This window comes from Cajanus cajan, chromosome 3 (assembly GCF_000230855.2).
Source record: "Cajanus cajan strain Asha chromosome 3, NIPB_CcT2T_4, whole genome shotgun sequence".
NCBI lineage: Eukaryota > Viridiplantae > Streptophyta > Magnoliopsida > Fabales > Fabaceae > Cajanus > Cajanus cajan.
Window position 1 is genome coordinate 70,798,107 of NC_138519.1, and position 11,085 is coordinate 70,809,191.

The following is an 11,085-nucleotide window of genomic DNA, read 5'->3' on the forward strand; positions in this document are numbered from 1 at the left end:
TTTCTCTTATTAATTTCTCTCAAATGTCATTTATAAAAAACCGGATTTTCATTGTTTTTTTTTTATTTTAACATTTCCTATTTTATCTTTAAAAATATTTTTATTGAAAATTATCTAATCATTATTATTCTACTCCAACTTTCACCGATGATGGGTGATCATGACTCGTGTGATCGAGGTTGATCATTAAATAAGATATGTTAGGAGAATATTGGTCCATCAAACCGATCTGAAGATTATGTTATAATTATTGTTTTGGGGATTGAAGGAGTAAAAAGAAGTTAGTAGTGATGGACATGGTTACTAGAAATAGAAGAAAAGTGAAAAAGAAGACATAAGAGTGTGTGAGTATATAATATGAGACGATGGAGCTGGCGGGTTATTAGGACCCTTCCACGAGTCATTCACTATCTGATTTGTATCTGGCAATAGGCAGTTTCTTATGACTGATCCCACTCGACACACAAACCCACTTTCCCATCCACAAACAAAGTTCCTTAAGTCACCCATTCCAATGAACTCAAACTGAAAATTCAGTGAATCAATTTCATCCACTCTTCAGGTTTTTGCCATCTCATCAAAAACCATGAAAGAAGAAGGTTCTGCAACTGACAGCGCCCCATTTTTGGAGGCCCAATATGCAGCACGTCATGTCGAAAGAACCGGTTTCTACCCTTCTTCTCATCTCATCTCAATCATTCATTCCATTTCCCTCACAAAAGAAGAAGAAAAAAAAATCACATTTTTATTGTTCTCATCGTGTTCAAAAAAGTGATTCATATGGATGATATTATTAGTACCATTAGAATTTAATTTGAATATATCAACAACCCAGATTATCATTTCTAATGAATTTGTTGAATTTTGTAATAATTTCCTTTGGCATCATCTGAAAGAGTGATTTTGATTGGATTGTAGTATGAATTATAATGGGAATGCATGAAAATTGAATTTTTATGATTTTTTGATAGTTGTATTTTGTGGTGGAATGGATGATGAATTTGTGTGTGTGTGTGTGTGTTGATAACAGGGACAGTGTGGACTGCAGTGGCACATATAGTGACAGGTGTGATAGGGTCAGGAGTGTTGTCTTTGGCATGGAGCATTGCACAGCTTGGATGGATTGGAGGGCCATTAACAATTGTTTTCTTTGCTTCCATCACTCTTCTCTCTTCTTTCCTTCTTAGCAACACATATCGTTCTCCAGACCCTGAACATGGCCCCAATAGAAGCTCCTCTTACCTTGATGCTGTTAATTTCCACAAGGGTAAGCTTTCACAACATGGTTCCTTGTTTCTACCAATTTCTTTTTTGTGTTATGTTTGTTAATTTCGTTTCATTTGAATCTGCATGTTATTCGTTTTGATCGCCTCAATTGGTGCGTGATCTGATGAGATCAAGTGGAGAAAATCATGGAAGAAAAACTTTATTTTCTTGTTGCTTGTTAATAAAAGAATAAATGAAATAAATGAAAAGTGACGTGATGAGGGAAAATGTGGGTGTGAGTTGGACCAGTAGTAACGTGAGAGCGTGTCGCATAGGTAACTAGTTCAGTTCTGTCACGGCAACCATAGTGTGCAGATCATACTAGACTCTTTCGAATGCTTCCACATGGATCTTGCTCATTGTTCGTTCTTTTATCATTCTGTTTCTTCATGAGCCACACGGAACCACATAAAAATGATTGGGAAATTTAAATAATCAAATTGAGGCTAATGACTAATCATTCTCTGATTAGATGGCTTGGTTTACTATCGAATTCAATATCGTACTTTGTGACTTCTCAAGAATTCTTCTCACTGATTGTTTATGTTAAAATTCTTAAGCTTCAAACTGATACTTATTTAATTAATTAAATTTTATTTATTTTTTCCAATAATATATTTTAGTATCTTTATATATCTTAGAGTTTTTCCCTGAGTTTATTTGGCACATGACATTTATAAAATACACACATGAGCTGTAACCCCAAAATTTGAGCTGTTATATTCAGATGCTTTAATAATAAAAGAACAAAAGATAGGTATGAAGTATGCGAATTATACATTTTATCTTTGCTAATTTTATACCGAGAAATATCATCACTTCTACTATATAGTGTTGATATTGTGGTTATGATAACGAGTGGTCTGGTGAAAGAGATTGTGGTGATGCAAATGATGACAGCAATGGCAGATGAGCCATAGTGATATATGTTACTCTTTAATCAGTGAACTTTCTTCTTTTGGGTTCTTTCCTTTCATAACATAGAAGCTTAACATGTGTTTGTGTAAGTTTATAAAGTGTTAATGTTTCATCTAGTTAGTTTGTATATCAATTTTGATCAAATATGCTAGCACATTTGGAATAGCATCTTGATATATTTCTGTGAGTAAGATTGCTCCTCTTACACGATCCTAATTGGATTGTAACATTACAGGAGAAGGGAATAGTCGCTTCTGTGGTATTTTTGTGAATGTAAGCTTATATGGTTTTGGAATTGCTTATGTCATTACCGCAGCTATCAGCATAAGGTGTGTTCAGTAACTTATCACAATAGTTTCTCTCTTGTTTTGTTTATTCCTTTTCCATGCTCTACTTTCCCTTCATTTGTCTATGCATGCTACTTTTTCCAAACATGATTTCTCACTTGTACTCCACCAGGAAAACATGAGGCTGTTCCCACAATCTCACTAGGACTGTTTTGTGTTTGTGACTGCAGATCAATCCAACAATCAAACTGCAACCAAGACAAAGAAGGGATTGGATCATGTGGATTTCCTGATGCATATTTTATGCTTATTTTTGGGGCTATCCAAGTTGTTCTGTCACAAATACCCAACTTCCATAATATTCAATGGTTGTCAATTCTCGCAGCAATTACATCCTTTGCTTATGCTTTCATAGGAATGGGGCTTTCTGCCGCGCAAGTCACAGGTATGCTCATAAGTATCAGATTATTGGTATCTTTCCTTAGGCATAGCATGTGACATGTTCATGGACAGTTGCTTGAAAGTATGTAATTAAACTATTTTTTTTTTACCAAAAACATGTATATAATTTTCTGGTAATCATTTGACCAGAAAATGGCCATGCTAAGGGTAGCATTGAAGGAATCCCTACTTCCAGTGCAACTGCAAAAGTATGGCTGGCTGCTCAAGCACTTGGTGACATAGCATTCTCCTATCCATTCTCAGTGATTCTTATAGAAATACAGGTATGTATCCTGTGATCTCAGATAATCAGAATGTAACTTTACCACTCCTTTGAGGGAAAGCTTTAACAACTATAAGGCTAATGTAACTTTCTGCAATTCTTGAAGGATACATTGAAGTCGCCTCCACCAGAAAACCAAACCATGAAGAAGGCCTCAACGATATCTGTCATTGTCACAACATTTTTCTACCTCTGTTGTGGGTGTTTTGGATATGCAGCCTTTGGCAATGATACCCCAGGAAACCTTTTAACAGGGTTTGCACACTATAAACGACATTGGCTTGTAGACTTTGCCAATGCTTGTATAGTCATTCACCTAGTGGGTGCATATCAGGTACTTTAATATTATAGATAGGATTATATATAATTTTAGTCTTTAAACTGTAGTCAATTTTTATTATTTGGTTTTAGTTTTTGAAATTTTTTCCCATGATGAACAAAAAAACATAACATCAGGAACCAAAATGTTAATGGAAGGAAAAGTTCAAAAACTAAAAGTGAAAATTGGCAAAAGTTCAAGAACTAATAAAAACACATATAATCCTTGTAGTATCATCCTCAAATTTTGTTGTAGTGCTTTCATTTCGTGTCTCTGCTAGTGCTATCTATCCTTACACTCTCCATCACTTGTCTTTCTAAACAGTGTACCATTTATGTTGTTCTGGTGCAGGTGTATAGCCAGCCACTTTATGCCAATGTTGAGAATTGGCTTCGTTTCAGGTTCCCAGACAGTGAATTTGTGAATCACACATACTTCTTGAAACTCCCATTGCTGCCAGCTTTCCAACTAAATTTTCTCAGGCTAACTTTCAGAACTGCATACGTTGCATCAACGACTGTGATTGCCATGATCTTTCCCTACTTCAATCAGATTTTGGGAGTTTTGGCTGGCATAATCTATTATCCATTAACCATATATTTTCCAGTGGAAATGTACTTGAGTCAGTCCAATATTGACGCATGGACGACTAAGTGGGTCTTGCTTAGGACTTTTAGCATTGGTGGTTTGCTGGTGGGACTGTTTACTCTAGTTGGATCCATTGAAGGGATAGTATCTGCAAAACTAAGCTGAGAAGCTTAGTGATCTCTCCTAGAATTGGAAGTTGAACTGAGGAATTAGATTGTGGTTACTTATTTTGCCCCTTCATTGAAAACCAGCATTCAACATTGGACAGTGGACACTCCCACCCGAAAAAAAACATAAAGAATTAAGCAGATGAATCCAAGGTTGTGTTGTTCTTCCAGTTAAAATGTAGTAGTAAGGGTGTGTGATAGAGTTGCAGAAGCTTAAAATTGTATTTGTTTCTTGAAATGATTCTTGAGAAACTAGGTAGTTTCATTTAAGATGCAAATTATTGTTATGGAATAAGAAGTTGAGCATGTCTGGTTTTTGAAGCAGCCGACTTGAAGCTAGAGGATAGGTGTTCTCTACCTGAATAAATGAATTCCATTCTACTTTCAGTGTTTGGTAAAAACCTCTTCTCCACGTGTCTTTTTGAGCCTTTTCTCTTTTCTTGATAGAGGTTTCATTGGAGACTATGTGTGTGTTTGGTCAAGTCACAGGGAAACATGATGAGTTGAGTCAAATTTGTTTCGACTTAAATGTAGGATGTTTGGGTATTAAAATAAATGGACTTTCAATTAGAAACAATCTTTGTAAGCACTAACCCATTCGCAATTATGTGACTATGGTTGAAGCAATAGGGACCTCCTTCTACTTTATTCAAAATTAATTTCGATCGTATTTTGCCTAATTTACCCTCACACTTGTACCCTTGAATGAGTTACAACGACTCTCTTTCAAAAGTTAAAATAATTTTATAAATAAATTATTTTAAATTTTAAAATAAAATACATAGAGGCACGAAGTGTGTCGACTCCGCTAGTAATAAATAAAACCAATTCATACGCAAATAAAATATACAGTAAGATTTTTTTGAAAAAAGTAACTATATTCTATCAAACTATTAATGTTTTACGCATACATGCTCTTAGTTGTGGAGCTATCAATCACTACTAATTTGCAACAACAATCTTTAGGTTTAAATATTTAAAGAAGTAACTTTTTGATATTGTAAAATTTTAGAGATTTGATGGTGAATACTTCGTTTAACATGAAATATTTATTTTTATTTATAAAAAATGTCTTTCACACATAAAACTTTATAACAATGAAAAACTATACTAATTACATTTCTCTAGAGGGAATAATTATAACAATGAAAAAACTATACTAATAACTAAATTTTAATTTTATCTCTCGTATTCAAAGTATCAATTGTAATGTTATTATTCGTTATAAAGTTTCAATAAGATTTAGCTTATAGAATTTAGGGTTTAAAAGATGTAAATAGGAAAAATTAGAATTATACTTATGCTTTCAAATTTCAATTACCTTCCCCCGAGTTTTTCAATCCTTAATTTATTTTCAATTATTAATAATTATTTGAAAATATTTTTAAAATTAATTCTTAATTGATCATATTAGAATTTAATTTTTAAAAAAAGGTGGTTGAAGTTTTGTTCGTGCAGCAATGTTTCGATATCTAATTAACCTTTCAGGTCAACTACCAATTAAATTGGGTAGAATGGCCACAAATAAATTGATTAAGATGAATGCCTTTTTTTTAAATGTACGTAACTTCTTTTTTCCTTTAATCATTCGATACACAACTTCCATACAACCCTGTGCAATATTATAAATATGCATTGGAAGTAAAAATCTGTGCAAGGCATATCAAATGGAAAGGAAACCGTTGGAAGGCACAAAGAATCAGAGTTGGGAATTGGCATCCAAGATCACATATTTTAAAACCAATCATTGAAGAATTACGTCCTATAATTAGAAGGTATGCATGCATGCATGCTAGGTTATTCTCCACGGAATATAAAATGTTGTAGTGAGAATTTATTAGGAAAAAAATGTAAACATAATTTTTATTTCAACTCTCAAGTATGATGGACAACTTAATTGGTCAAATAACTTTACAGGATTCATAGAAAAGTTACACGTATCCACCGAGAAAGTCTAACTATATGTAAACAAGAGTCTAAAAAAATCTAATAACCCACCCTCAAGCAACATTTCAATCCGACTCACTTACTATACTTGGAGCATTTCTATTCCAGTTGGGGCAAGTCCACCACAATACTCAACCATTTCTTGTTGAAGTCTTTGAATTTCCACTCGAGTTTTTTCCCTTGTTCCTGGATTAGCCAATCCTCTTCTGAGCACTGTGATCTTCCTCATATTACTTTTCACCTGAGCACAATAACTGCATGATGTTAGCAAAAATCAAATCACATAGAGAAACAGCAAAAGATTGCAGTATATAGCAACCTACCTTTCTTTGGGGCCATCTATATAACTCTGCCTTGCGGCATACTTTCTTCACCACAGAAGTGCTTACTTCCAGTAGTTTCGCTGTCTCCTTAATCGGTATATGGAAGTAATCGCTCAAATCACCCAATGTCATCTTCGCTACTCTCTCCCTCTGTCAAATGCAATGCATGCAGACACAACTAATTGTCAAAACTCAATTTTTCAGCAGATTAAAACATGTATGGACACGTGCATGTGCATGCGCATGATGCATGCAAACGCAACACTTCCTAAGAAAACAAAAACTATAACCTGAAGTCGTCTAGCATTTGAAGCCATTTCATTCTCAGGTTCAGGCTCCGGCTCTTGATCTTGCTCCACGTCATTTTCTACAAACATAACGATTCAAGAATGAAATTGTCATAATAATGGATGAAGAGAAAACGTGACAAAGACCGACCTGGAATCAAATCATCGTCTTCGTCACTGATATCTTGAGCCCAATCCATTCCAGTGCTGAGAGCATCATAATACGCAGACAACGGATCTTTCATAATAATGTACCCGAATATATTTTGCTGCTCACAGTATTGTTTTAGGAAACTCTTAATTTCTTCTTTGTTTCTGTTACAGAAACTGGTAACCACCCAAAACGAAATGATCGTTAAAAAATGCAGATAAATGTAATTTTATTATTATTATTATTATTAAACTAAAAAATAATAATAAAAAATTGTTTTGGATAACAGTTAGCGCTCGAGAGTGACATGCATGCAAATAGTAGTACCCAGACTATGAGTTAATTAGAACGTACTCAACCATTTGATAATTGCTTGAAGGATCACCCGGAGTGGTATTCCGGATTATTGCATGGCTAATCATCCCTATCGTTCCATGTATCTCAAGCTTGTCAAACCTAGAACCTGCCATATATTATTTCAAATTTAAAGAAAATCGAAACGGGAAAAAATTAGTTAAAACCGGAAAAATAGTGTGGAGGCCATTTATTTATTTATCTATGGTGACATGATTGAAAACTTCATTACCATTGGTGTGAATTATTTGTCTAAGAACTTGACAGCAACTGCAAAAGAATGGCTTTGGTGACGGTGGCCAATGCGGAAGTGACATCATATGTTCATGTTGGTAAATGAGTGGACCAATATTCTCAAATTCCGGTTTACTGAAGTTACCGAATGTTTCATCATTGATAAAATTATCATTGCCATAGGCATGCAAGAATTGATCTTGCATCATGTGTTCCTTACCCCTCATGGTGGATGATGAACCCCCTACACAGTTAGCAACTCCTTCTCCATTTGGTTGATTTTGAATCACTGGATCCGGCAAGAAAACACACTTACCGCCAAAAGGAACATGTTGTTGCTGCAGGGACTGTTCATTGGGTACATCATCATTGGATAAATAGACAAGTGGGTCCTCCTCCTCGAGAAAATTTTGGAGAAGTGTAATGTCAAATGGGTCAGAACCAAACAAAGGAAACTCCGAGACACTATCCATGGATGCGTCACAGGGAAAACTGAAATGTGTGTGGTGGTGGTGGTAGCGGCGCCAGAAAGACAGCGCCGCTACGATAAATTTTTGAGACACGATTGGAAACAACGGTAAAAACTGTGAAAGACATGTCCGAATGCAGGAGAATTATATACGGGAGTAAGAGGCTCGAAAGGCGGTTATTATGACTGTTGAAAAATTGAAGTCGCTTCAGTTAGGCTTTTCAAAGACTTCATAAAGAGTAGAGGCACTTCAAAATAAAAAAGAAGGTGCTGAGAGAAAACATATTTTGTTTTATATCTTACGTACGGTTTATTATTTTCTTTAAATATAAAATAAAATTATTTTTATTAAAGTGGCAAGACACTTTGTATAGGAGAATTCATGCCAAGGGAATACGTTTATATGAATCAAAAGGAACAAAAAATAGTTCGTACATATTTGTTCCTCCATTCTTTTATATCATATATGTTTTCTTGTAAAATTATTTATACGATTGTATTATTTATCTATTAGAAAAAAGGCGCTGCGTGCCTGTATTGTATTAAAAGAAAAAATTAAAAAAATAAAAAAAAATGAAAAATTACTCATAAAAAGATAATTATTAAAAAATAAATAAAAGATAAAATAGTCCATATAAAAATGAAAATCAAAAATAGTTATTGACAATAATATCTCCGTTATATATTAGTATAGATTTATTAATTTGAAGTTTTTAAATTTGATTAAAAATGTTTTTTCTAATTTTTTAAAATAAAAGAGTATAATGGTCAAAAAAATAGTGAAGACTAAAGTAGTTACCAAAAGGATATTCCCTTTATATATTAGTATAGATTAGTATAGATTCATTAATTTGAAGTTTTTAAATTTAATTAAAAATATTTTTTCTAATTTTTTAAAATAAAATAATATAATAATAAAAAATAAAAAAGTAGAGACCAAGTAATTACCGAAAAAGGGTAACCCTATATTAGTATATTATCAACGACAACATTAATATGTGAATAGTGCAATCTCTCTCCTAAACCGAATTAAAAAAAGTTTCTTCTTCTCCATCTTCCATTGTTTCCCTTTATTATTTTTTTCGTTTTTATCTCTTTCTGCACTTTCATTCATCATTGGTTTCTTCAATCTCTCCAGGTGAACCGAGTGAATTTCAAGTAACTTTCACAACAATTTCAACCACGGTTTATATTACTGTTTGACGAAAATCTTGATTCAAAGCAAAGTTCTTGGAACTTTATAATATGTTCCTTATATTGGCGACATTAAGTGGTCATTGCCATGTGACCCACCACAATGACAAACATTTCATCAAACATCTATCTTGCATCAACCACGATGACAAGCTTTACCCATTAAAACGATTGATTCAACCACTCGCCTTCCATGTAATTGATGCACTCTCAATTGCACCCAAATAAGTATCTCGATCACAACGAGATTGGGAGTTCAGTTTGACACCCAAAGATAAAGTTGGTGTTTTACATCAAGCTGGAAGAAAAAGAATAAAAAAGGTTGTTCTTTTGTCACAAGAAAGGCCCCCTTATTTGGATAGGATTTAGGTGGTAGAGAAGAGGCACGAAAAAAGAAAAGCTGAGAAAAGATTTTATTTTCTCTCTTCCTAATTAGTCCCTGTGACGTGGATCTAGGTGGAATAGCCACTTAGGAGAGAGAGTCAGTCAACATTTTAAAAGACGAAGAGTGAAAGAGAAGAATTTTTTTATAGAAAATTAGTGAATAAATATATAATAAATCTTATTTATACAAGCATTTATATATAAAATTATATTTAAAAAATAATTTTGCAATGTTAAGAAATATAATGTTTAATCTTACTGTATAACATTATGAAATATGTTATATGTTTAATTTTTAATTAAAAAAAGTAAGTATCTATATTTTTGTAAGTCAATAATGCTTTATAAAAATTGTGCACAATGAAAGAAGTTAGTGAGACAAGTTCTTAGGAAGAACTTTGCAAATTTAGCACCCGCGTTGCAGATGCCTAACAACATTATTTATCAAATGATTGATTCTTTCATGCAAGTAAGTTACAATTTCAGAGAACAAAACAGTGTATATTCAAACATCTTAGAAAAAAAAATCATTTTTTCTTATATCTGTTATCTAAATAAAAATTATGTTATGTTCATAATTAATTATATAAAATCTCATTAATCTAGAATCAATTTTAGAACGCATATCTAAACACACTGGTGTGAGCATCATTAATTGGATGAGAGACACTCACACTCTCAAAGATTACTACTCTACGAAGTTCAGTTAAATAACAGAATTTTAAATTATTGGGTGTCTTGACTGTAGATCCTAATTACCCAAAATGCTCTTAACTTCCGAGTATTGGCACAAAAAACAAATTAGGAGAATATATAACCATTCCAATCGATTCCTGTCGTTAAGATTTGTAATAATGATTGTTGACACTTTAAATAGATAAGGTGCAGTCTTTAGCGAGTCCACTTATAGAAATCTAAGTCTTAGTCAAATTAGCAAGTCCAGATATAGTAGCCAAAATCATAATGCTAGTCAATGATGCTAAAGTAATGTATTGTAAAAACGAGCCTAAAGAAATGAGAAATGTTGCTCCAAAGTGTCATGCACTACGTGTAGGATCCACTTCAGTTATGTCTTCCCAGGTTCTCTTCTGCTACCCGGCGTAGCATAGTAAGTAACAAGAGAAATCACGAAGAAAAAAAATCTCAAAGATCGATACCCCGCACGTGGACCTTGATATCAGTAACGTTAGATAGGATCTATCCGTGCTACCCATCCTCTGAAGAAAGGTGAGGAGGTTTTGTGTGATCAAAGCATAAACCTACCCCACATATGGCATTAAGCACACAAACTATGAGCAAAGCAGTCAACAAGGAAAGAGGAGGAGAGGGAGAGAGAGAAAGAGAGATTGACCAAGCATCTTGTGGGTGAGCTACCTACCTTCCCCTCACACGCTCAATGGCGTTGAAATTCTTTAACAAAATCATGCGCCTTTGATGCCTTTATGCCATGCAATTCCAATTGGCACCCTTTAT

General features: G+C 33.7%; 2 protein-coding genes across 2 annotated transcripts; one reads left to right on the forward strand and one right to left on the reverse strand.

The window, feature by feature from the left end:
- Positions 1-229: 229 nt before the first annotated feature.
- LOC109798017 (putative amino acid permease 7) lies at positions 230-4,656 on the forward strand. Its single transcript, XM_020358208.3, has 7 exons — positions 230-665; positions 1,031-1,267; positions 2,420-2,513; positions 2,702-2,916; positions 3,063-3,196; positions 3,302-3,529; positions 3,866-4,656. The coding sequence occupies exons 1-7, from the start codon at positions 587-589 to the stop codon at positions 4,265-4,267; spliced, it is 1,389 nt and encodes a 462-aa protein (XP_020213797.2). The 5' UTR covers positions 230-586; the 3' UTR covers positions 4,268-4,656.
- A 1,464-nt stretch (positions 4,657-6,120) lies between these two features.
- LOC114916194 (uncharacterized) lies at positions 6,121-11,084 on the reverse strand. Its single transcript, XM_083071191.1, has 6 exons — positions 7,564-11,084; positions 7,332-7,440; positions 6,978-7,153; positions 6,830-6,906; positions 6,540-6,689; positions 6,121-6,457 (listed from the first exon to the last, which is right to left on the reverse strand). The coding sequence occupies exons 1-6, from the start codon at positions 8,036-8,038 to the stop codon at positions 6,299-6,301; spliced, it is 1,146 nt and encodes a 381-aa protein (XP_082927317.1). The 5' UTR covers positions 8,039-11,084; the 3' UTR covers positions 6,121-6,298.
- Position 11,085: the final 1 nt, after the last annotated feature.

What these genes read in the sequence shown, in the direction of transcription:
- LOC109798017 (XM_020358208.3), top strand. Translation starts at nt 587, where the DNA reads ATGAAAGAAGAAGGTTCTGCAACTGACAGCGCCCCATTTTTGGAGGCC. An exon ending in TGCTGTTAATTTCCACAAGG is followed by an intron (nt 1,268 to 2,419) that starts GTAAGCTTTCAC and finishes GTAACATTACAG; the next exon opens with GAGAAGGGAATAGTCGCTTC. An exon ending in TGATTCTTATAGAAATACAG is followed by an intron (nt 3,197 to 3,301) that starts GTATGTATCCTG and finishes CAATTCTTGAAG; the next exon opens with GATACATTGAAGTCGCCTCC.
- LOC114916194 (XM_083071191.1), bottom strand. Translation starts at nt 8,038, where the DNA reads ATGGATAGTGTCTCGGAGTTTCCTTTGTTTGGTTCTGACCCATTTGAC. An exon ending in ACAAATAATTCACACCAATG is followed by an intron (nt 7,441 to 7,563) that starts GTAATGAAGTTT and finishes AATATATGGCAG; the next exon opens with GTTCTAGGTTTGACAAGCTT. An exon ending in ATAGATGGCCCCAAAGAAAG is followed by an intron (nt 6,458 to 6,539) that starts GTAGGTTGCTAT and finishes TATTGTGCTCAG; the next exon opens with GTGAAAAGTAATATGAGGAA.